Source organism: Taudactylus pleione, unplaced genomic scaffold (genome assembly GCF_031769625.1).
Source record: "Taudactylus pleione unplaced genomic scaffold, aTauple2 ptg000070l, whole genome shotgun sequence".
In the NCBI taxonomy this organism is placed as follows: domain Eukaryota; kingdom Metazoa; phylum Chordata; class Amphibia; order Anura; family Myobatrachidae; genus Taudactylus; species Taudactylus pleione.
This window is the reverse complement of record NW_028284472.1, coordinates 18,735,887-18,761,656: the sequence shown is the minus strand read 5'-3', so window position 1 is coordinate 18,761,656 and position 25,770 is coordinate 18,735,887. Positions and strand designations below refer to the sequence as shown.

The 25,770-nt window shown below is 47.1% G+C and overlaps 1 protein-coding gene across 2 annotated transcripts in view; it reads left to right on the top strand.

Annotated features, from left to right (window-relative positions):
* The window catches only part of FAM228B (family with sequence similarity 228 member B), a 41,135-nt gene extending 15,849 nt beyond the window's left edge, over window positions 1-25,286 (top strand). For both annotated transcript variants that reach the window (XM_088467375.1, XM_088467374.1), the window contains exons 4-8: window positions 8,338-8,535; window positions 9,657-9,734; window positions 12,857-12,929; window positions 22,503-22,638; window positions 23,802-25,286. In XM_088467375.1, the coding sequence (XP_088323501.1) occupies window positions 8,338-8,535; window positions 9,657-9,734; window positions 12,857-12,929; window positions 22,503-22,638; window positions 23,802-24,000 (684 nt within the window). In that variant the 3' untranslated portion in view covers window positions 24,001-25,286. The remainder of the gene's footprint in view (window positions 1-8,337; window positions 8,536-9,656; window positions 9,735-12,856; window positions 12,930-22,502; window positions 22,639-23,801) is intronic.
* The last annotated feature ends 484 nt before the right edge of the window (window positions 25,287-25,770 follow it).

Genomic DNA, 25,770 nt, shown 5'->3' with positions numbered 1-25,770 from the left:
ACGGGAGCGCTGGTATCAGAGATGGCGAGAGAAAACCATGGGCGTTCCCGGACGGTGACTGGGAGGTGGCTTGAAGTACAAAAAGATCTGCCACTTGGGCGTGTTATGGGGGCATCAGGGGCACGTCAGACACAGCGATGCAGCCACTGAGGCCATGTTCAGATGGAGACACAATGATGCGCTGAAGGTGGATTGTCCAGAACCATTGACGGTGTTACAGTGGGCACAGGCGCTAACACTGGGAGTCTCAGCACTCGCACATTCTGGCGCACGCTAGTACACAAAGGGAAGGCTGAAACGAGCATTGGCATATTATTGCCGCCGCGGCTTCATAAAAAGAGGCAGCCGCAGCCGTAACTGAGTACACCTCTAAATCAGGCCCAGACCAGGCTACATCATAATTCTCACAGACATAAGGAAGCCGGACTGCAAATGAGAGGGGGACTTTCTGCAGATACAGCTAACATAGGTGGCTGTGTATATTGGGCCTGATTCAGCAAGGATCGCAACTGCGTTTGCACACGCAATCGGCAGATTGTTGCGGTCTGCACATGCGTATGCATCGCAGTGCGCGTGCACGAACCGGCCACTGCGATCGGGTCTGCAATCGCAGTGACTACACAGACCCATCGCAGACTGATTGACAGGAAGTTCCGTTTAGAGGAGGTGACGGGGGGGTGGTCGGTGAAATGCAGGTGTGCCAGTGCGCTTGAACGCCGTTGTAGGGGCATGCATAAATTAGCCATTGCGATGCCCTACGCAGCTTGGGCTTTCACTGCATGCGATGAAGTTAGCAATTCCTGACTAAGGTCAGACCTTGTGCAAGTGTGCGTGAGGCTGCGATGGTACTCCATGTTACCGATGGTTTCGCAGACTTGCTAAGGATTACGGATGTGTGTAAGGTAAGGTGGGCGTCCTTATGTTGTGCTGCGACGGCATAGCGATCGCAGAGGCTTAGCATATCACCGCAGTTAGACTGCGTGCATAATCGCAGCCGTGATCCTTACTGAATCAGGACCATTGTGTATTAAGGGGTCTAGTTACTAAGCAGTGTTAGGAGACAAAGTGAAAAGTGAGAAGGTGCCAGCCAATCAGCTCCCAACTGTCATTTTTCAAACACAGCCTGTGAGATGACAGTTAGGAGCTGATTGGCTGGCACCTTATCACTTTTCACTCTGGACCTGATTCAGACCCGCTCGCGAGCACTGAGCGCTCGCAAGCGGGTCGATGTTGTCCTTGTGCGCATGCGCACGACGGAGGGAGCTATGGGTCTCGCACCAAAGGGGGCGCGCTGTCGATGGTGAGTGACAGCACGCCCCCTTTGGTGGGCGTGCCGGGGGCGTGGCTGCCCAGACGGAGGCGTTCCCATGGGAACGCCTAACGTCTGGGTCCGGCCCCACTGACAGTGGGAGTGCTTTTGGCTCTGATAGAGCCAAAAGCACTCCTGGGCTTTCGGCAGCGAGACCCTACTGCAGGGTCTTGTCGCAAGCCCGATGGTCGCAATGGTCTTGACCATCGCGACCATCTTTTTGGCCGCTCGCATAAGCTGTGGGTGGTCACCCACAGCTATGCGAGCGGCCAGGAGGCCGCTCCAATAATAGGTAGGATGGCCCTGATTCAGAGCGAGCGCTCTTATCAGAGCGTCCGGCTCTGAATCAGGCCCTCTGTCTCCTAACACTGCTTAGTAAATAGACCCCTGTAGTTCTGTCTCTGTACCTTTCATGCACTGTTAACTGTTTATGGTGGTCGTCCATTTTAATGTGAAGTCCCATGTGGCGGACACTAAACTGCGTCTGCTGGTACAGAAACTGGGACATGAGGGGTGATTCAGTTACTACAAGGTCATGTCAAACCGCACTGGAACTGCAGCGGCAGATTCCTGGCTGTTGCGGCATGGACATCACGCTTGTTACTGCCGGCACTTCTGGTGCGAGCTGAAACCAACAAGATTCCCTGGGAAGAACCTTGCAGCTAATTGAATTGTCCCGATGGAATGTGATCAGCCCCATGTTTTTACTTAGGCGTCATATGTCGCCGGTCTTATCCCCACTTCCGCAACTACTGACCTAACTATAATATTCAATTTCTAACATCCAGGCCATATCCATCCATTTAGGCAAATCAGTTAGAATGAATATATTGTACATACAGTATATCAAATAAGCCAAAATAATAAGTAAAGACAGTATAATAAAGTAAATAGTATCCGCGGTCCTAATTCAGAGGTGAGCGTCTTTATACGCAGTGCTACTTAGCATTTATCCTAATACTGAAACGGCGGTAATCAGTGGCGCCTCTTACCTGTGCTCTTATGGGGGGCAGCCAGCACCTCCGGCTGCTCGGTCCGCACCGCTGCCCACTGCATTGCAGCACCGTTAGGGAAGGGAATAAAGAGCAGGCTTGCGCAAGCGCAAAAGCCTCAGTCAGTGAAGGGGGGGAAAAAAAGACCGACAGACGCACACGCACTGGCTTCTACAGACTGCATCGGATGCAGCCCCTAGAAGCCCATTACGGCTGGCAGAAAGGCTTCCCATTGGGGTCCAGCATGTGATTAGCAGATAGAAGCCACTGCACTCACTATGGGCGCACTGGTGGTGGCAGATTTTTACTGGGGCGGCTGCAGCCCCTAGGTAAAATCCTCCTCTGGCTGTAATGTGTAGAAAGACCGCCACTGTCTGTGTCTCTAACCCGTCACTTGCGTACAAAGACGCACCATCGGTTAAACACCGGCCGCACATTGAACTTCTGTGCAAACCTATGGCTGCTCACAATGTCTGTCGGAAGTGAGCCGCCCAGACCAGTGATGCTGCATACAAAGACACCGGGACTGGCTGCGTCACACCCACAAAACGCTCGTGACATTGCCCGCGTTTGACTAGCCACCCCCCATTATCTCCCATAAACTAATACTGACTGTCAATCACTCTGTGTTCAAATACTCAATACGGCCGCCATCTGTAAACCGTTGCAGCACATGCGTGGTGCAACTCAGACGCATGCGCAGTACAGAAAACATTGTCCAACTGCACAGACATCGGCACTGCATCCTCCTCTGGTTCAGGCTCTGTCATCTATATGCAACTACATTACTTAAAAAAGAATAGTCCAGTCCAGACACTCCCAGGGGCCTATTCATCATCACTTCATTTTTACCAAAGCAGGTGACAATCTACATCTTCACCTGCAATTGTAAAAATTAAGTTATCAGGCCATTCATCAAGAGGGTAAAGCAGGAGATACAGATATCTCCTACTCACCTTCCTCTGGCGGAATGGCCCGCTGTTCCCATACACTAGTATCACAGATATCTCCTACTCACCTTCCTCTGGTGGAATGGCCCGCTGTCCCCATACACTAGTATCACAGATATCTCCTACTTACCTTCCTCTGGTGGAGTGGCCCGCTGTCCCCATACACTAGTATCACAGATATCTCCTACTTAACTTCCTCTGGTGGAGTGGCCCGCTGTCCCCATACACTAGTATCACAGATATCTCCTACTTAACTTCCTCTGGTGGAGTGGCCCGCTGTCCCCATACACTAGTATCACAGATATCTCCTACTTACCTTCCTCTGGTGGAATGGCCCGCTGTACTCATACACTAGTATCACAGATATCTCCTACTTACCTTCCTCTGGCGGAATGGCCGGCTGTCCCCATACACTAGTATCACAGATATCTCCTATTTACCTTCCTCTGGTGGAATGGCCCGCTGTCCCCATACACTAGTATCACAGATATTTCCTACTTACCTTCCTCTGGTGGAATGGCCCGCTGTCCTCATACACTAGTATCACAGATATCTCCTGCTTACCTTCCTCTGGTGGAGTGGCCCGCTGTCCCCATACACTAGTATCACAGATATCTCCTACTTACCTTCCTCTGGTGGAATGGCCCGCTGTCCCCATACACTAGTATTACAGGTATCTCCTACTTACCTTCCTCTGGTGGAATGGCCCGCTATCCTCATACACTAGTATCACAGATATCTCTTACTTACCTTCCTCTGGTGGAATGGCCTGCTGTCCCCACATACTAATATCACAGATATCTCCTACTTACCTTCCTCTGGTGGAATGGCCCGCTGTCCTCATAAACTAGTATCACAGATATCTCCTACTTACCTTCCTCTGGTGGAATGGCCCGCTGTCCTCATACACTAGTATCACAGATATCTCCTGCTTACCTTCCTCTGGTGGAATGGCCCGCTGTCCCCATGCACTAGTATCACAGATATCTACAGCTTACCTCTCTCTCCCGGAATCGCCCGCTGTCCCCATACACTAGTACACTAGTATCACAGATATCTCCTACTTACCTTCCTCTTGTGGAATGGCCCGCTGTCGACATACACTGGTATCACAGATATCTACTGGTTACCTTTCTCTCCCGGAATGGCCCGCTGTCCCCATACATTAGTACACTAGTATCACAGATATCTCCTGCTTACCTTTCTCTGGTGGAATGGCCCGCTGTCCCCATACACTAGTATCACAGATATCTCCTGCTTACCTTCCTCTGGTGGAATGGCCCACTGTACCCGTACACTAGTATCACAGATATCTCCTGCTTACCTTTCTCTGGTGGAATGGCCCACTGTCCCCATACACTAGTATCACAGATATCTCCTGCTTACCTTCCTCTGGTGGAATGGCCCGCTGTCCCCATACACTAGTATCACAGATATCTCCTGCTTACCTTCCACTGGTGGAATGGCCCGCTGTCCCCATACATTAGTATCACAGATATCTCCTGCTTACCTTCCTCTGGCGGAATGGCCCGCTGTCCCCATACACTAGTATCACAGATATCTCCTACTTACCTTCCTCTGGCGGAATGGCCCGCTGTCCCCATACACTAGTATCACAGATATCTCCTGCTTACCTTCCACTGGTGGAATGGCCCGCTGTCCCCATACATTAGTATCACAGATATCTCCTGCTTACCTTCCTCTGGTGGAATGGCCCGCTGTCCCCATACACTAGTATCACAGATATCTCCTACTTACCTTCCTCTGGTGGAATGGCCCGCTTTCCTCATACACTAGTATCACAGATATCTCCTGCTTACCCTCCTCTGGTGGAATGGCCCGCTGTCCCCATGCACTAGTATCACAGATATCTCCTACTTACCTTCCTCTGGTGGAATGGCCCGCTGTCCTCATACACTAGTATCACCAATATCTCCTGCTTACCTTCCTCTGGTGGAATGGCCCGCTGACCCCATGCACTAGTATCACAGGTATCTACTGCTTACCTTGCTTTCCCGGAATCGCCCGCTGTCCACATACACTAGTACACTAGTATCACAGATATCTCCTACTTACCTTCCTCTGGTGGAATGGCCCGCTGTCCCCATGCACTAGTATCACAGATATCTCCTGCTTACCTTTCTCTGGTGGAATGGCCCGCTGTCCCCATACACTAGTATCACAGATATCTCCTGCTTACCTTCCACTGGTGGAATGGCCCGCTGTCCCCATACACTAGTATCACAGATATCTACTGCTTACCTTTCTCTCCCGGAATGGCCCGCTGTCCCCATACATTAGTACACTAGTATCACAGATATCTACTACTTACCTTTCTTTCCCGGAATGGCCAGCTGTCCACATACACTAGTACACTAGTATCACAGATATCTCCTACTTACCTTCCTCTGGTGGAATGGCCCGCTGTCCCCATGCACTAGTATCACAGATATCTCCTGCTTACCTTCCTCTGGTGGAATGGCCTGCTGTCCCCATACACTAGTATCACAGATATCTCCTACTTACCTTCCTCTCGTGGAATGGCCCACTGTCCCTATACACTAGTATCACAGATATCTCCTACTTTTCTTCCTCTGGTGGAATGGCCCGCTGTCCCCATACACTAGTATCACAGATATCTCCTGCTTACCTTCCTCTGGTGGAATGGCCCGCTGTCCCCATACACTAGTATCACAGATATCTCCTGCTTACCTTCCCCTGGTGGAATGGCCCGCTGTCCCCATACACTAGTATCACAGATATCTCCTGCTTACCTTCCCCTGGCGGAATGGCCCGCTGTCCCCATACACTAGTATCACAGATATCTCCTACTTACCTTCCTCTGGTGGAATGGCCCGCTGTCCCCATACACTAGTATCACAGATATCTCCTACTTACCTTCCTCTGGTGGAATGGCCTGCTTTCCTCATACACTAGTAAATAGTATCACAGATATCTCCTGCTTACCTTCCTCTGGTGGAATGGTCCGATGTCCCCATGCACTAGTATCACAGATATCTCCTACTTACCTTCCTATGGTGGAATGGCCGGCTGTCCTCATACACTAGTATCACCGATATCTCCTGCTTACCTTCCTCTGGTGGAATGGCCCGCTGTCCCCATTCACTAGTATCACAGATATCTCCTGCTTACCTTCCTCTGGCGGAATGGCCCGCTGCCCCCATACACTGGTATCGCAGATATCTCCTGCTTATCTTTTTCTGGTGGAGTGGCCCGCTGTCCCCATACACTAGTATCACAGATATCTCCTGCTTACCTTCCTCTGGCGGAATGGCCCGTTGTCCTCATACACTAGTATCGCAGATATCTCCTGCTTATCTTTCTCTTCTGAAATGGCCTGCTGTCCCCATACACTAGTATCACAGATATCTCCTGCTTACCTTCCTCTGGTGGAATGGCCCGCTGTCCTCATACACTAGTATCACCGATATCTCCTGCTTACCTTCCTCTGGCAGAATGGCCCGCTGTCCCCATACACTAGTATCACAGATATCTCCTGCTTACCTTCCTCTGGCGGAATGGCCCGCTGTCCCCATACACTGGTATCGCAGATATCTCCTGCTTATCTTTCTCTTGTGGAGTGGCCCGCTGTCCCCATACACTAGTATCACAGATATCTCCTGGTTACCTTCCTCTGGTGGATTGGCCCGCTGTCCTCATACACTAGTATCACAGATATCTCCTGCTTACCTTCCTCTGGTGGAATGGCCCACTTTCCCAAGGAATAGTATCACAGATATCTCCTGCTTACCTTCCTCTGGTGGAATAGCCCGCTGTCTCCATACACTAGTATCACAGATATCTCCTGCTTACCTTCGTCTGGCGGAATGGCCCGCTGTCCTCATACACTAGTATCGCCGATATCTCCTGCTTATCTTTCTCTGGTGGAATGGCCTGCTGTCCCCATACACTAGTATCACAGATATCTCCTGCTTACCTTCCTCTGGTGGAATGGCCCGCTGTCCCCATACACTAGTATCACAGATATCTCCTGCTTACCTTCCTCTGGCGGAATGGCCCGCTGTCCTCATACACTAGTATCGCAGATATCTCCTGCTTATCTTTCTCTGGTGGAATGGCCTGCTGTCCCCATACACTAGTATCACCGATATCTCCTGCTTACCTTCCTCTGGTGGAATGGTCCGCTGTCCCCATACACTAGTATCACAGATATCTCCTGCTTACCTTCCTCTGGCGGAATGGCCCGCTGTCCCCATACACTGGTATCGCAGATATCTCCTGCTCAACTTTCTCTGGTGGAGTGGCCCGCTGTCCCCATACACTAGTATCACAGATATCTCCTGCTCACCTTCCTCTGGCAGAATGGCCCGCTTTCCCCATACTCTAATATGGGGACAGAATTCATCAAGCTCCAAAAATACAACATTTACGGAGCTTGATTGCGGGGCCATTCGCCATCTTCAGATGGTGGGTGCTCCAGCTACCCGCTGCTTCCTTATGGGAAGGAGTCCCAGGTTACCGCCCCTGTCTGACTCCTTCCGCTGGACGTCGGGGCACCTGTACGCATGCACACTAGTGTCACTGCTCCAAAAGGCGCATTGAAAAGTCTTTCTGCTCTGAAAGGAGCAGCTAATTTTTGGTTCAGCTGTCTCCGCGCCGGAGCAATGATGAAGTCTGCAGCAAGTTAGAATGGTAATTATAATTAACATGAATAGACTCCCCAGGGAGCTCCTCCCAAACACCAACCCAACCAGCCCAGTTCCCTAGCATTAAGCAGGCTGCCATGTCTAGATTCATGCTAGTGCCCCCATATATTGTGATATTTAGGGAGCAGGAGGGCGGCCACCTTTGACTGGATGATATGGCTAAATAGCCAGCAAAGGCTAGCCTATCACCGAGTGTCATTCCTTGTCTGTAAAAGCCCCCCTGCCCCTTACAAGTCCTCCCGGGTAAGATGTGATTTATCGCAGAGCGGTGTCTGAATGCAATAATCACTCAGTCTTCGCTCCTGTTCATTTTGCTTTCAAAAAATCATTGTTTGAGGTATTTTTGTGGCTATTGAGGTTTTACTATTTCTTTTGTTATTTGTGGTGTGCTTTCTTAGAGAATAGATGAGTATATCAGACAAGCCATGCTCACTGAGCTACGCCGCAAGGAGATGCAGCACAAGCGTTGGACGGAGCGGGTGGCGGAACCTCTACAGAGATCCATTCAGCTCTACGTTGATGGCCAATCCGATGAGGATTTAAATAAAAGGAAAAGAAGGCTTCAAGAGCAGTACCTCAATTACTTTAATAAAAAGGTACAGACCAGGCAGCTGCTTTTCTATTACACAGTAACATTGTCTAAGGAGAGATGATATATCAGTAATTGTAATACATGAGACCCTACACTCATTAGTGAGGAAACTTTGCCAAAAACTGCTGAGGTTCAAAAAGTTCAAATAAAGCCTGATCAGTTACTTACCTGGTGCATTGTTTATACATGGATTTACCATGGTCCCATTCCACACTATGGGCCTGATATAGAGATGGACGCTATAGCATAGTCGCTGAGGGGTCTATTTACTAAGCCTCGGATGGAGATAAAGTCCCAACCAATCAGTTCCTAACTGCCATGTCACAGGCTGTGTTTGAAAAATGACAGGAGGTGATTGGTTGGTACTTTATCTCTGTTCACTTTATCTCCATCCAAGGCTTAGTAAATAGACCCCTGAGTCTTTGTACGCAGCAGCTGTGCTAAAATATGCAAAATCCACAGGAGGCTTCTTAAGTTAAAAGACGCCCACCGCCGGCTTCAGTGATCTGCCGCTGCGTCCGAGGGTGCAGCATCGAATCAACAGCATGACCTTTGGACATCTGAGTGATCATCAAGTTACTAAGGGTGACTGGGAAAACTCACGCTGCCGGGGACACTGAAGCTGCGTACAAGGATGCAGCCACAGGCTCTGACACGCCCCCCACCCCGTTTTCTGGAACGCTCCCTGTCGCTACACAGAATGACCACCTCATCTCCGCTGCCAAGGCCGGTAAATCTTCATCAGAACATGAAGACACTAGCCTCGGCATGCCTTCGAAAACGGGCCGACCCTCCCCCACTTTGGAGAAAGCAACCTGCCCCCCCCCCCTCCCCTCCCCCGAAACAGCCACAGCCTGGCAACCAGGCTGCGGGGTCCGGGGCACTGCACCCAGAGACGCAGCACCATCGCTGGACATGCGCACTGCGGCTGTAATGCCCAGACGAATAATAACTGCGTAAGCGTCCACCTCTGAATCAGCCCCAATGTGTCAGCTAGTGTCCACTTTACAAATGTGATATCTGATGTCACAATACAGTGTTTTTAATCTATAATTTATCTTGGAGTATAAGCATTTGTGCTAGGCCATTGATAAGCACTTGATGTGATGTCTGTTCCCCCTCTAGGGTACTGCATTTATGAGCGACTACGATCCATCTGAATACGACCCTTATACTAATCGCCGCAGCAAGCAATATGGCCGGGTAAGAGGAGCCTAAAAGTATCATTACATCCTCCTCAGAGGCCTCAATACTCTGGGCGCCATTTATCATCGAGTGATATTCTTGTGATCACTCGTTACTAATCTTACATGGTGCTCCTTCCAATCCGCTCCTAACTGTCATGTGTTTGAAAAGTGTCAGTTAGGAGCTGATTGGTTGGAGCACCATGATGTAAGATCAGTAACGAGTGATAACAAGAACATCACTCATTGATAAATGAGGCCCTAGAGTATGTGAGCTCTTAGTAACAATGCTATAACTATCACATTGCAAAATAATCTTTAGAAAACATTCCTATACCAACAGCTCACATTGGGTAATAGAACATTGCTTCCGCATCCCGAGCAGTGAGAGTGCTCTCATCATGTTAGAGCCCAGTTCAATTTTATTTTAGAAGTCTTAAGTGGATGGTACATTTCTGTCTTTGCCATAAGAACTGTATACACATATTACCCATTCTTACTAATACGGTGACAGTGGGAAAATCTAATTTCCTAAAGCTTGGCGCACATGCTGACATATTGGATAATTGGCCTGATCATGCCAAATAAGTGAGAGCAAAATGACTGCACTACCTGATAATAAATGTAAGTTGAATGGATCGTTATTGGGCATATGTCACAAAACGCCTGTCATGTACTTACCGGGTCTGGAGCCGGATTCCTGGCTCCCCATGGGTGCTTCCTAGTCCTCTCTCTGGCTTTCAGGGCCATGCTAGGGTCATCGAATCAGTGCCATTCCACTCAGTCTGTAGCAAGATGGCCAATTATTCCTGCGGTCATGCTAATTTCACTTTGATGCCAGATTCAAACGAGATTTGAATCTGGCGCTGCTGAAACGATTTTGGCACTATATGGGCTATTCAACTTTGCAACGTCAGTATCAGTAATTATGTATGCAGTACCCACACAAATTATACCGTGGCGTTTGTTTTGGAAGACTTTGGATGGATTTACAGAACATATCATTAGTTTGCTTATTTCTCCTCACACGGCAAAGTCCATCTAGCCGAAATTGCCAAAACTAAGGGCCTGATTTAGCGCTGGCAAGAATTGCAAAGCTGCACATAAGCCATACTTGCCAACTCTCCCTCATTGTCAGGGAGTCTCCCTGAAATAATAGCAATCTCCCTGTCTCCCTGAAAAGTCCTGCAATCTCCCTGATTGCACCTTACCCCATTATGTAGCTGTTATATTTAAAAAGAGATATATACATTCAAATTGGATGATTAGTATAATTTCCCTGCATTGGTTGTAGGGCACAATGATCCCTATGGCTACATGCATTTTCTGAAAAGTATCAGTGTGTTTTCATCAACAAATAGATCTTACTAACTGCTTTGGGGGCTCATTTACATTTGGATGTAAGTCAGTATTATGATACCCCCCCTCAGATGTAGCAGTACACCTCCATCACATGTATGACACGCCTCTCAGATGTAGCAGTACACCTCCATCACATGTATGACACGCCCCTCAAATGTAGCAGTACACCTCCATCACATGTATGACACGCCCCTCAGATGTAGCAGTACACCTCCATCACATGTATGACACGCCCCTCAGATGTAGCAGTACACCTCCATCACATGTATGACACGCCCCTCAGATATAGCAGTACACCTCCATCACATGTATGACACGCCCCTCAGATGTAGCAGTACACCTCCATCACATGTATGACACGCCCCTCAGATGTAGCAGTACACCTCCATCACATGTATGACACGCCCCTCAGAAGTAGCATTACACCTCCATCACATGTATGACACGCCCCTCAGATGTAGCAGTACACCTCCATCACATGTATGACACGCCTCTCAGATGTAGCAGTACACACCCACTTTACCGTCACGCTCATAGGTGTTACTTTCACAATCTCCCTGACATGCATTTTGAAAAGTAGGAAAGCATTACATAAGCAGCTGCAGTTCCGTTTTCACCATTATGTAAATGCAGCAGGAGGCAACATGCCTCCTGCATGCATTAATGATTCGACCTGTGTCCACGGAAGCAGCATCTGATCATCTGCGTGATCCTTGGCCGGCTGAGTGACCCTGGGGTCACGCAGGCCGGCCATCGCAGATGTCCAACAGAGGCCAGGAAATCTCTGTATGCCGACGGAGATTCTGGGCCTCTTCCCTCTCCCCCAACGGCAGAAACACCCTCCTTTTTTGGAAAACGGAGGCCGTCACCGCCCCCTCCTTGCCCCCAAATGGCAGCAGACTGTCAATCACTCACAGTCTGCTGCTGCTCTGCGTCCGATCACACAGAACCCGTTCCGCACATGCGCAGAATGAGTCGTGCGCACAGCATTGCACTTACTTGTAATACTGAATCGCCCCCTAACTAAGAGCAAATGTGCATATTTTTTTTCTAACCGCTACCAAGAAATACTTTGCGGTTCTTGCCTCAGCATTAATCCTCCTTTCCAAAACGGCAACAATTGGAAGCTACACCCAGGTTTTCATAATACAATCTGAACTTGAAGATGTTAATCACATTCACAGGTGATCCCCAGACAATTATTACTAAGAGGCCACATTATTCAAACAATGGTGCCCCTGTGTTTGATGCCAGGATGGGGGAAATATTCCTGGAAGTGCCCCTATAGCAATGCCCCCTGTAGTAGTGCCCCTAAAGAAATGCCCTCTGCAGCAGTGCCCCTATAGTAATGCCCCCTGTAGTAGTGCCCCTATAGTAATGTCCCCTGCAGCAGTGCCCCTATAGTAATGCCTTCTTCAGCAGTGCCCCTAGAGCAGTCCCCCATAGTAATGCCCCTTGCAGCAGTGGCCTTATAGTAATGCACCCATAGTAATACCCCCTGCAGCATTGCCCCTATGGTAATGCCCCCATAGTAATGCTCCCTGTAGTGCTGCTTACACAGGAAAAACAAACAAACAAACCCCGCTCCTGCGTCCGCTGCAGTCCGGTCTGCCCGGCTGCTCCTCGGAACTATATTCTGTTTGCATGTGTGTGCCACTGAGTCAGTGCATTTGAACACACAATGAAATATACAGTATATGTAACACAGAGAAAATGGTGCATTATAGTGTTATTTTTGATCAAAAAATTATGGATTATCTTCATTTTTGTGGTGGACAGGTTTTCACCCCAGTGTTACACGACCCTCTTCAGCAGATCGAGGAGAAGAAGATAGTCCTGCTCTGTCAGACAGGTACCTGGACATATTTTGATCTGGCTTTTAGCTCTATGACCATAAAGAGAAAAACGAGAGATAGCGATTGTATTGAATGGGCGCACACAGAGAGTATAAGATATTCAAAAATTTTACTTTTAATTCAATTTAGATTATCTTCCCAAAGATTGGGACCATTTTAAAGTGAAATATAGAGGTTAAAAATTAGACATACATACAAAATATGTGCAAAAGCTTAAGCCACCTCATTAACCTACAAATCATATTACAGATCACACAGCGGACCTGCTGAAACGCCAATGTGCACGTTTCACTGTGTACACAGATTTATCAAGGCTGAGGTGACAATTATCCTACCTATATCATAGTATCAAGTTAGATTTCTATATATTCCACCTTCATTTGTGATTTATTGTGTTACAGGGCAATATTAATCAAGACTAATTAGTGAACCGTGCTTTTTAATATACTTACATAATTTCTATCTTTTTGCACATATTTTGTATGTATGTCTAATTTTGAACCAGAAAACATGTGAGGTGCTAAATGGCGCTTATAATACAAGATATGAACACTCCAAAATGTTAGCCGTTTAATAGTAAATACATAGAGTCACAATTGAATAACTCCCGGGAGTGAAAAATCTGAAATATGATAACATACATAAACAGAAAAAAGTATATTAGTAGTAGGTCTAAAAATGAGAATATCAATAAAAAATAATAATTAGCACAAAAATAAATGTCGCTACTATCAATAGGAAAACATGTTACTTAGAAATTGTGTCTTTAGTCTTCGTAACAAATAGATCTACTATTAAACTTGGATTTATATCAACATGTATCCCCTTTGGACTGGGAGATGACTGCCGTTTTTTTGCCTTAATCTATCTATCACCGCTAGCCAGCTCATGTGTTGCGGTGCGTTATTTTTTATTGATATTCTCATTTTTAGACCTACTAATATACTTTTATCTGTTTATGTATGTTATCATATTTCTTATTTTTCACTCCCGGGAGTTATTCAATTGTGACTCTATGTATTTACTATTAAACGGCTAACATTTTGGAGTGTTCATATCTTGTATTATAAGCGCCATTTAGCACCTCACATGTTTTCTGGTTTTTAGTTTTTATGTGTGGAGTTGGCATTCTCCACGTGGATGGTACTTAGGCAGCTATAGATACTTGATATTACTACCACAGGTGTTTCTTTTTAGCGCAAGACTTATTCTCTTGTATGTCTAATTTTGAACCTCTATTTTTCACTGTATCTTCCCAAAGATTGGGACAATTTTAATCCAAATTGAATTAAATATATGACAATATCATATTAATCATTACAGTGTGCGGACAACTCCTTTTTTATTTTATTTTAGCTGTATGACCAAGGTCAATGCGTAATTCCAGGGCACCATTTCCATGGGGTGTACAGCACAATACGTATGGAGATGGTGTCTTTCAATGACTATGGGAAGATAATTGTTGCAACAAGTAACCGTAAAGTTACAGCTTGTGGGGCCTGGATTATATATCACCAAATCTTTACCTCCTCAGTACCATCTGTGGGCAAGGTATGCAGTTGTCACAGGTTTGGGAATATGTGACATAGTGGATTTGGCTATAGGACTTGACGTTATTAGAAAAGCAACTGTATGCTTTAACGATAAAATCCGTTTCTCCAAATCCATCTGGGGGAACATCTGACATGGGTTCCGTTGAGGGCACAGGAGCTGGACGCTTAAAAGGTTAACTTTTTTCTTTGACAACTGGAGCGCCCCCCCCCCACAAAATGCTTTTTTCTCTATCATCCAATTTGGGTGACACAGCACCCTCAAGGTTGTTCCAAAGCTGCCCCTAGGGGAGGGTATGCTGACATGTGGCTGCACATAAAGCTTTGTGTCCAAAGATCTCCTCCTGTGTGGTGGGATGTACCAAAACTCTGAAATCTGCAGTCTCCTGAGGTTTGCCGCATTCCCCCATATGTATCAAGCTTCGGAAAGCAAAACTTTCCGGAGCTTGCACCTGATAGGCAACGCCATCTATAGATAGCGTTGCCTATAAATGTCCTTTTGAGAGGTTGTGTAAGCCGAAGTTTACTCCAGCCTGGCCAGTGCCTAGTCACTTGGGAGGCCAGGAAATCTTCATCCACCGGCGCAGACCCTGGCCTCTTCTGTCCAGAAAATGGGGGGAGACACGCCCCTGTTTCCGAGAATGGTGGCCAGTCACGCCCCTGCTCCACACCCAAACACTGCAGCATAAGGTGGGGACTGTGAGCAAGATCGTAAGACCCATTTGGCACCTGCGCAGACCCCTAAACATCGGTAATGTACGCTAACCATCGGGTTAGCGTGCATCTGTGGATCAGGCCCAGTGTGTATGTGTCTTATATTGGGAAATAACGTCTCTAATAGATGAGGATGGTAATATTCACAACATGTGATGTGGCAAAGATGTAAGGTCCCTGCTCCATCCCCGAAGACTTGCGCCTGTCATTAGAATGGTCCGGTTGAGGAAGAAACATGGGCAGCCCTCGCACTAGTTTTCCACCTTCAACCATTCCTTGGGGGACCGATGTGCCTCTGGTGATAATATGATGATTGGACCTCAACCAATTCCTAAGGTCCATCGAAGGACCAGCTACCCCATTAACTGTATTCAAAGGAGAATAGATGGACTCTGAAGCTTCTGATCTTGTCTTCTGGCAGGAGAACTTTCTGCAGCCTGGCACTGAATATCAGACCCAGAAACAGCCTCTTACAGGTAACCATGGTTTGACTTATGGCACAGTACTTCTGAATCCAACTACCTTGGCGGTCCATCAAAGATTCACAGTAATGGTGACCCCGTGAGATCTCAGCAAGGCTGCCATGACTTTCCCTTGGATTTGAACCCACTACCTGGTGAAAAAATAGGAACTCTTTCACCATTTGCATGACAAATCATTATGTCAAGCTCTGTCCCAAACAAAACTGGCCCTTCAAGAGGCAATACCACCAAAGATCTTTGTATCCACCTCAGTAGTCCAAGACCTGCATCTCCAAGGTAATCCCATCCTGCCAAAAGCTGAGACCTAGGACAGTTCAGCTGCAATCCAACCAGAAGTAATTCTGACCGTAAAAGCTTTTAAGTCGACATTGATGTAAGGTTAGGCCTGAGTGCTGCCATCACAAACTTGTCAGTGCTCTGATTCCTAAAAGCTTCATCTCCAGGGGAGGTAGAATGCTCTGGGCCAGAAGTACCCTGATGTTCACCCTCTTGCTGTGAGAACTCAAAACCCAGGTTTCCTGCAAAGTGGACCTGAGCACCCTGCTGTCAGTTGTGCAACCTGAAGACACCTGGAACTTCTAAGAGTCTTTCCAAAGAGGACACACTCACAACAGCCCCAACACCAAACTTTCCACTGCTCTGATCCATGATGACGGTTCATCTTTATCATGTTCCAAGGAACCTGATGCAATTAGGCAGTCGTCTGCACTGAATGGGAGAGCTTAGCTGGTGCTGACTGACAAACAGTAGGGTTCACGCCGTGGGTTCTCACCCAAGCAGGCTCATTTATCATACCTCATTGGCATTGTAAAGCATGTAGCCCACAAATGCTGGACAGCTTTACTCGCACACTGCGATTTAGATTTGAGTTTGTACAGGCCTCTCTCAGATCTAAAACTCTCTGCACCATTTTAAATCTGCCCTCACCCCCTGCGGTGCAGCATGGTTTTGCCAAAGAACAAAGGCCCTGATTCAGAGCCGCTCGCTCTGAATCAGGTCCCTCCTCCATTAAAATGGAGCATCCTCGTGGACGCTCGTATAGCTGTGGGTGACCACCCACAGCATATATATACGAGTGTCCAAAAGATGGTCGCGATGGTCTTGACCATCGCGACCATCGGACTTGCGACAGAAACCCTGCGGTAGGGTTTCCCAGCCACAAGCCCTGGAGTGATTTTGGCTCTATCAGAGCCAAAATCACTCCCACTGACATCACTAGTGATGTCAGTGGGGCCGGCTTCAGACGGTAGGCGTTCCCATGGGAACGCCTCCGTCTGGCCGCCATGCCCCTGGCACGCCCACCAAAGGGGGCGTGCTGTCAGTCACCATCGACAGCACGCCCCCTTTGGTGCGAGACCCGGAACGACAGCTTGGCTGTCGCAGTCCGGGTCTCGCTCATGCGCACGACGGAGCTCCCTCCGTCGTGCGCATGCGCAGTGGGGACCATCGACCCACTTGCCAGCGTACTGCCGCTTGCGAGTGGGTCTGAATGACCCCCAAAGTTGCTTGCTCTTTTTTTTTTGCTTTGCTCCAACCTCAGATTCAGACTCTAAACCTCCATTATACTTAAACAAAATATCCCAGAAATAAGCGTCTACAGAATGGAATAAGACGGTACCCGCTAGACAGAAAGAAAGGAGACTTTTGCTGTTGTCATTATTAAAGTTTGGTGAAAACCTGTTTGTGACCTACATAGTATGTTCTGGAGTGGAGAAAGGAGTTCATTACATTATCGTCTACTCTTCTTATGTAACCTAAGATATGTGCTGGAGTCTATTGTGAGATAAGAGATGGAGCCCAACTAATCGTATGATCTATTGTGCTGCAGCACTTCATTATACACCCGTGTCTATGAGACTCTGACGTAAGACCCGTATGACCCCTTGTACACTCGGGGCCTGATTCCTCAGAGGCAAATCCAAATGAGGGATGGTATCTGCAAACGGTGCATGCGCTGTAGATAGCGGTCACCGTTCATACGCACACAGGTGGAGAGTGTAAGCGGAGACCGATCGGTCCATACACTGACGGACCACCCTCGTAGGGGTGTCATGATGGGAATGTAGTGGGCATGTAAGTCGGCTTCCATGCTCGTTTATAGTGTGTGGATGGAGATGGGACGCCTGTTTTTCGACTGATCTTTTGCAGCCAGCATGGGGAGGGGCAAGACTTACAGGGGTATTCAATATGGGTGTGATAACATCGTTTTTGCGTTAATATCGCAATTATGATGTCATTATCGCAGGTTTTACTTTTACACCCCATTCAATTTCAAAGACTTATCGCAGTTCTGACAAGTCTTTGATAAAAAACGGTGATAAGTTTTCACCATTGAATAGGTGTCGAAAAAAAGTGCAGAATTGGGGTTTAGGGGTGCCGGCTTAAAAAAAAAATAGCCTGCACCCCTGAGAATGACATTTAAAAAAGAACTGTGTCAAAAAAAGTTTAAAAAAAAAATAGGGATACCCCAAAAAATTAACTTAAAAATTGGGGTGCAAAAAAAAAAAAAAATGGGGAAAAATTGTTAAACAATAGGGAAATAGGTTCAGGGCTATTCTGCATGTATGCGGCCGGTGTTTTCTAGAATAGAATTATAGCGGCAGGTGCACAAATGCAGAATTTTTAAAAACTAACTTTAGGGACATCAAAATATGCTAGTACCCATTTTCATGTACCCCAAATTTGATGGGACCACTTAAAAAAATGAAAAAAATAACCTAAGTGCTCTTCTGCATCACTTCTGCAACGTCGGGAAAAAAAACACCTGCTGCGGCTATTTAAATCCCCGACTTTCAATTAAAGGCTAAAACGGGGGTACCCATAGTGTTCCCCCATGTTTTTACAACTTTAGGGAGGTCTTACAATCATTTTAAGGAAAAATTCGTAACTTTACGCAAATCCAACTTCGAAGTTTCCCGTTTTCGTTAATTTTATATTGAATACGGGGATAAGCGGGAGCACACACCAGACTTAACGCAGAAAAAAACTCCGATATGAAACGTTAACTTCGACAGTGAAGTTAACGTTTCATATTGAATACCCCTCTAAGTACTACTAATGAGAACGGCTGCGGACGGCTATTTGCATGAAGACAGATGGGTAATGGGCTTAGGCCAGTAGTTCTCAAACTCTGTCAAGTTTTCCAGTTCTCCTGGCAGGTGCACAGGTGTAGTCATTACTCACTGACACATTTTTAAAAATCCACAGGTGCAGCTAATTAATTCACTTGTGATTCTGTGAGGAGACCTGGAAAACACACACGGTTTGAGGTCCTGAGGACCGAGTTTGAGAACCTGTGGCTTAGGCTGTTGTATACTCAGATCAGCATAAGATAGCATGCAGGCTGTCTGTCCATATGGAAAAACGGGTGCATATATACGGCTGGCTCAGGTGTCTGGAGCTAGTCTGGACAGAGGAAATTGGTTAGGGAGAGTTGTATCACATACACAGACACCTCATATCATATGCACAGTGCTGGGGTTACACTAGTGCAGAGGTTCCCAAACACGGTCCTCAAGGCTCCCTAACAGTTCAGGTTTTAGAGAGGTCCATGGTTAAGCACAGGTGACTTAATTAGTACCTCAGTCAATTAGATTTAACCACCTGTGCTCAGCCATGGATATCTCTAAAGCTGCATACACACACAACGATTATCTGTCAGATTTTTTAAAGTGAAATGAACGATTTTTTTGAACTACAAATGATTTTTGCATATTAACTTAATGAAAATCGTTGAGTTGGCCAGTCTGACTGAACTACAAACATGAACGCGCATGAACGATAAAAGAAGAGAAAGAAAGTGAACGATTTTTTCAACGATTGAACGATAAATGATATCGTTAACGATAATCGTTCAAAAAATCGTTGTGTGTGTGTGTATGCACCTTTAAACCTGAACTGTTGGGGAGCGTTGAGGAACCTCTACACTAGTGTGATTGAGCCCTTTGAACAAATGCTGTAAACTTACAGAATTAAAATCACAAACAGTACTAATGATTGGTGGCCGACTGCCCCCCTGCATCACCATAGCAACTCAGCTTGTGCAGGGGCTACTGAGAGGCCTGGGATGTAGACTCACTGACAAGCACAGGTAGCAACACAAGCTGCACTGAGGGACTGACCCTATAGCAGTGCTACGAGGCAGACGCCCTGAGATGACAGACACAAACAGTGCTGAGATACAGGCACACAATATATTCAGACAGTGCAGACTCACAATACAGACACACATACAGATAAGCTCACAGGATAGACACACTAGCAGTGCTGGAAGACAGGCACACAGGATAGTCCCACTACAGTACTGGAAGACAGGCTCACAGGATAGACACACACTGACAGTGCTTGAAGACAGGCTGACAGGACAGACACACTGACAGTGCTGAAGACAGGCTGACAGGACAGACAGACAGTGCTGGAAGGCAGGCTCACTGGACAGACAGACAGACATACTGATAGTGCTGAAAGGCAGGTCCCAGGACAGACAGGCACATATATAGTGCTGTAAGATAGGCCCACAGGACAGACAGACACATTGACAGTGGTGGAAAACAGGCTCATAAGATAGACACACTGACAGTGCGGGAAGACAGGTTCACAGGATAAACAGACACTGATAGTACAGGAAGACTGGCCAACAGGAGAGACAGACTGACAGTGCTGGAAGATAGGATCACACTACAGACAGACACATTGACAATGCTGGAAGACAGACTCACTGCACAGAGATACTGTTGCTGAAAGACAGGCTTGCAGGACAGAGAGACACACAGTGACAATACTGGAAGACAGACTCACAGACAGCAGCGGCTCCTGCCCTCTCACTTGAGGGGGTCTACCGCTGCTTCTGCCAAATGCCTGCACAATAAATGTCAGGCGCCAGGACATGCGCATGAGTGGCGGTAGCGCCACGCATGCGCATAACACTAGACCAGCTTCTCGGGGCTGCATTGGTAGCAGCCCCAAGAAACCTGTAGGCTTCCACTGGAAGCCGCTCTTTGCTTATGGCAGCCCGGACTGGCAGTCCCAGGCAGTGTTGCAAACTCTGAGATACAAAACAAGCAACCTATAAGCAAAAAACAAGCCCAACCCAATCCTAAAAAGCCCAATAAAAAAAGCCCAATTTATTTGGGTGTCTCTTTGTCCTCACTCTCTACCTGCCTAACTTCCTTTATTCCCCCCATTCACTACCCTAAATATGTTAGTGTATGCACAGCCTTATTATCTGCCTATATTGCTTTTCTCCCTCTACACCAGCCTCCATATTGTTACCTCCTCCCTCTTTTCATACCTCATTCCCTTGCCAGTCTTCAGCTGGGTACACACTTGCTGATGTGTGTACCCAGTGATGCGACGCCCGACCACGCAATATATATATCGGGCGGTCGATACATACTGCACAATGTGGTGTCCAAACGTCCGATATGTCGGGCATGGATCCATCCACTATGCTAGCATCGGCATCTGGGTCGTTCCATCGGCATTACATGCAGGCCGACAGAACGATCCCGATGGACGACCCGCAGGAGAGCGCAGGGTCACGCATAGTGGTTACACACTGGACGATGTGTCAGCCCAATCCGCAGGATCAGGCGACATATCGTTTAGTGTGTACCCACCTTTCCTGTACCTGACACTTCTTCTCCGCATTTTTCTCACCCTCTTCCTTACCTCCTTCATTCCTGTCACCTGTCTAATTCCATTATCCCCTCTTTTTAACAGCCTCAGTCATTTTAACTCGCCCCCATGTACCTGCCTCATTTCTGTCATCTAGTTTACCTCTCCTTCTTGCCTGCCACCTACAACTTCACCCTGTACACTGGCTGCTGCCCTCTATTCCCCAGACACAACCTTCCCCCCCTCCCTCAGTCACTACCAGTGCAAAACACACGCACACACATACATACACACACACACATACACGGGTGCCTTGGCAATGCACACAAAAAACAAGCAACCTTAAAAAAATAAGCCCAAAAACAAGCAACAAGCTACTTCCAAAAAAAAGAAGCAACTTGCAAAACAAAAAAAAGCCAAATTTGTCTTGTTATAAGCGGACTTGGCTACTATGGTCCCAGGGGGAGGAGACACCCCCCAATAGGAAGCCACCTCCAGTCACAGTGTAGCCTCACGGACTGCACTGGCTCAATGAAGTGGAGGATTTTACTGGGGGAGCTGCAGCCTCGCGGTAAAATCTGCCATGGCTCACAGGACACTAACACTGTACTGTGGCACAGGCTCACAGGTCAGACAGACACACTGGCATCACTCACCAGGGGCATATTTATAACGAGTGCAGGGTGTACGGTGCACAGGGAGCCCCTGCACCACACACCCAAATTTTATTTTTTTCATACTTACCTCTCCGATGTACCACGTTGTAGCGCTACAGAAAACGCCTGGAAAATGGCCGCCACCGCCATTTCCCCAGCGTTTTGCGCAGTAGGAAATCACATTTTCCTGGTGAACTGCTGCTGTCAGTTTGCTGACGGCAGCCGAGGAGAGAGGAGGGGGCCCCCTCCTCTCTTAATACGCCCGTCACTCACCCTCTTTCCTCTGCGGATCAGGCAGATATAGATTTTAAATCATATTATTAATTAGGGCCCTTCGACAGCTGGTTTAATCCACTTAGATCAGATCTCCAGTATGATAGATGGGAATGGCTTCTCCGGGGTAACTTTGCTCATCGCTGCTTATAGCGGCTGCGGGAGACGTAGGAATAGGAAGTACTTTCCAGTAATAGTAGGAGCGCAGGATAAAATCATGTGAGTTGACAAGTAATCTTGTGTGGTGTTGACTTTTGTCTTATTTTATTTTAATGAAGGCCGGATATTTTCTCCAAAGGAAATCCGTGAAATGAATCTGCCTCGGGTTCCACTGGGTCGTCAGACGATGAATGGACTTGAATGGTTGAAGACTCCATTTGGATACATAGAGAGTGAAACCAGGCAGAAAAGCAGGTGAGCACCCTATGGGATAAGGCTTATATAGGCACCTGTGCTTATAGCATGCACTCAAAGGGTAACTGCAATGCAGGGAGATAGTGACTTAACTAGCGGAAGCAGTAGATGACATTGAGCTTGGACTGGAGCCTTCAGCAAGTCTGTCACTGTCATTGCAGCACAAAATACTCCCCACACCAGAATATCACATTGCTGACAAGGACAATGGAACCATTGACTTAGCGGTATCTAACGCTTCAGGCTTGATTAGGGCAACTGGGAGATTTATTGGACCTAGGTACCATCGGGTATGGTCAAACATATTAAGGTGTGGCCTTGATATGCTGGAAATGCCGGGGCCTTCTTGTATGCTGCACCACTCACAGAAAGGGGGGGCGTAGTCACATTGCCTTAGGGGTGTGGCTGTGTCTTCTCATTAGCCCAGGTACTTTTTTTTTTTTTGTACTGCTTCCACTCTTCTCAGTGCCTATGTGCCTGGTTAATCCCAATACAGCAGGGATGGGGAACCTCAGGCCCGGGGGCTGTATAAGGCCCGTGGAATCATTTGGTCTGGCCCTCTGAGCTTCTTTCTGCTAGCCTCATCTGGCTATCAGGGTGCTTAGTATGACACCCTGCAGCCAGAATCTATGCAGCAGTGCCGCCTGGAGCGTCCGTAGGACGCTTCAGATGGTCACACCGCTGCCCTTATAGCTCCCCGGAGCATCCTCAGGATGCTCTGAGCATTGTTATCACCAGCGATTGTGGCTCTGTCCCCGTGTGACATCACACACAGGGGCGTGGCCTGCACCAGGCCCGCCAATAATATTATATAGATCAACGTTCCCCACCCCTGCAATACAGGGTCCAAGTGAGCGGTTGCGTAATTGTGTGCAAAATATTGTTAGATAGATCCCTTTTAAAATGGACCTGCCCCCTACACACAATGCAGACTTTTTTTTTTTTTTTTTACGAGACTGTAGCCAATGACTTCATTTGGAACCAGTACCTCATGAATATAAGTTAGATCTCATGAATATTAGCTGGTCAGTGCCTCAGTGAGATCATTGGCTCCTATCAAATTGAGAAGCAGCATACAAAATGGCTGCCTCCTCTCTTTGTATAATGACAGGTCCACTTTAAACATTGATTGCTGAGCTTTCTTTCCCTCTGATGTGTTACAGGCAGAGAGTAAGAAGCTCATTTAACCAAGGAACTCTGGATTTTAAAGTCTGGACAGACAGCCAAGGCCCACCTGATCTTGGCAGGACAGCGTTGAAGACCTTTCATAAGAGGAAGCTTCCAGAGAGATTATCATTGTCCCTCCCAGAATATTCTAAACAGAAGGGTCCTGAGCAGGCAGATAACATGGTCACTGTATGAAGAGCAGGGACTCGCCCAGCACATTCCAATGATTAGTAGGACAATAAGCTTGAGGGTGTTTGTGGTAAGATTGTGTTGGTATCCAATAAACAGGTGGTTAGATTCTCGTGCTGCCGTTGGGGAACGTACGTGTTCTTATATCCGGATTATTCCCCATCGGCAGCACAAGAATCTACCAATCAACACTACAGAACAAGGCTAGTGGAATATTCCTTTATGCATTGCAGCCTTCTATAGATTCTACTTTCTCCGGAGATGCCTTATAAGCTGATTACTGCAAAGCACGCCGCATTAGGACTACTGGCAATGCCAACCACTACATTGCATCTGGTCCTGGTGTTAATCGTGATGATCACTCAGAGTGCATCTTAATAGAGAAATGCTCACTGCCCACCAGCACACTGAATCGGTTAAAGACAATGGTGGAGGGTGTGGTCGGCTGAGAACCAATGTTCCATCCAAACTATGGTGTGAGACATCTCCGTCATTTCCTGACTCCTCCTTGTCCCGCCCTGCTTGATTTTGTGTACATGTGCGGAGCTTGGCCCAGGGCTATACTGACCGTCCTCAACCGCAGAATGTTGTGGACTCTAGACCCTAGTCGCCAAAAATGGAGAGGTAGAGGGGAATTCAATTAGAGGCGAAGTTTTCGCCTGTCCGACTTTTCGCTTCATTTGCCTGTTTCAGAGGCAAATTTATTCCGTGCTCGTCCCCGCTTTTCGCCTAATTCAATTGCAAAACAGGCAAAAACGGAAATAGGCGAAAAGTACTGAAAGATTTGGGGAAATCAGTCTGTACCCCAGAAAAAGATACATTAACATAGGGAATAAATATAGATGTGTACTAATAGCCCTAATAAGAGTATTTGGGGTACTTAAGTTGTGTAAATTGCTTGCTATTAGCGTCTTTGTAAAAGTGGTGAAAAATGGCATAAAGCTGTATTTTTTGGTGGAAATAAGTAGTCTTGTCAAATTTGGGCTACTTGAAAATGGGTGCTAGCATATTTTTATATCTCTAAAGTGAACTTTTTAAAAACATGAAAAATCCACCTGCTGCATGCACCTGCAATCCCAAAAACACCTGACCCATACCTGGGGACCCCCAAGAAGTCTATTTTGCTACTTTTTATGTTTATCCCCCCACTTTTTAAATTTTCACCCCAAAAATTACATGTCTTTTTTGGGGTGTTCATAGGTTTTTTGTTTTTGCAGATTTGTCCTTTGGGGGCTGTCCCAAGGGTTCTGAGTCGTTTGCACCTCAAAATAAAGATTTTGCATTTCTTTTCACCTGCTATTGATTGGAGACTGTGTTGGAGAACTGTTTCCGCTTAGGCGAAATTGTCCTGGAATTGAATTTGGCGAATTTTTATTAGGCAAAATTTTCGCAAACAAAACCAGGCGAAAAGGGCTTTTCGTCCCTTATTGAATATGGCATCTAGAGTGAAGTGCTCCATCTCAAAAGGCTGGCGTCTGTTGAGGTCAGTGTCCAAACAGAGAAAAAAAGGAAGGATTGCACTGGATAATTCCAGGGTATGGAGACACCACAGGAGGGATTGGCGCATCTGATCTAGTAGTCTGAAGAGTTGCTTGTCCAGATGTGATCCTGTCCTGAACCAAAGTTGTAGGCTCTACTGTATATCTGGAAGTCCTAAGGGATTGATAGATCAGATAATTAGATCCACCATAGTTTCCTGTAGAGGAAGTAGACAACTACTTGGATGATGTGGAACAAAGGCATCCTTTCCGTAGAGAACCAGTGAACAAGTAGCTA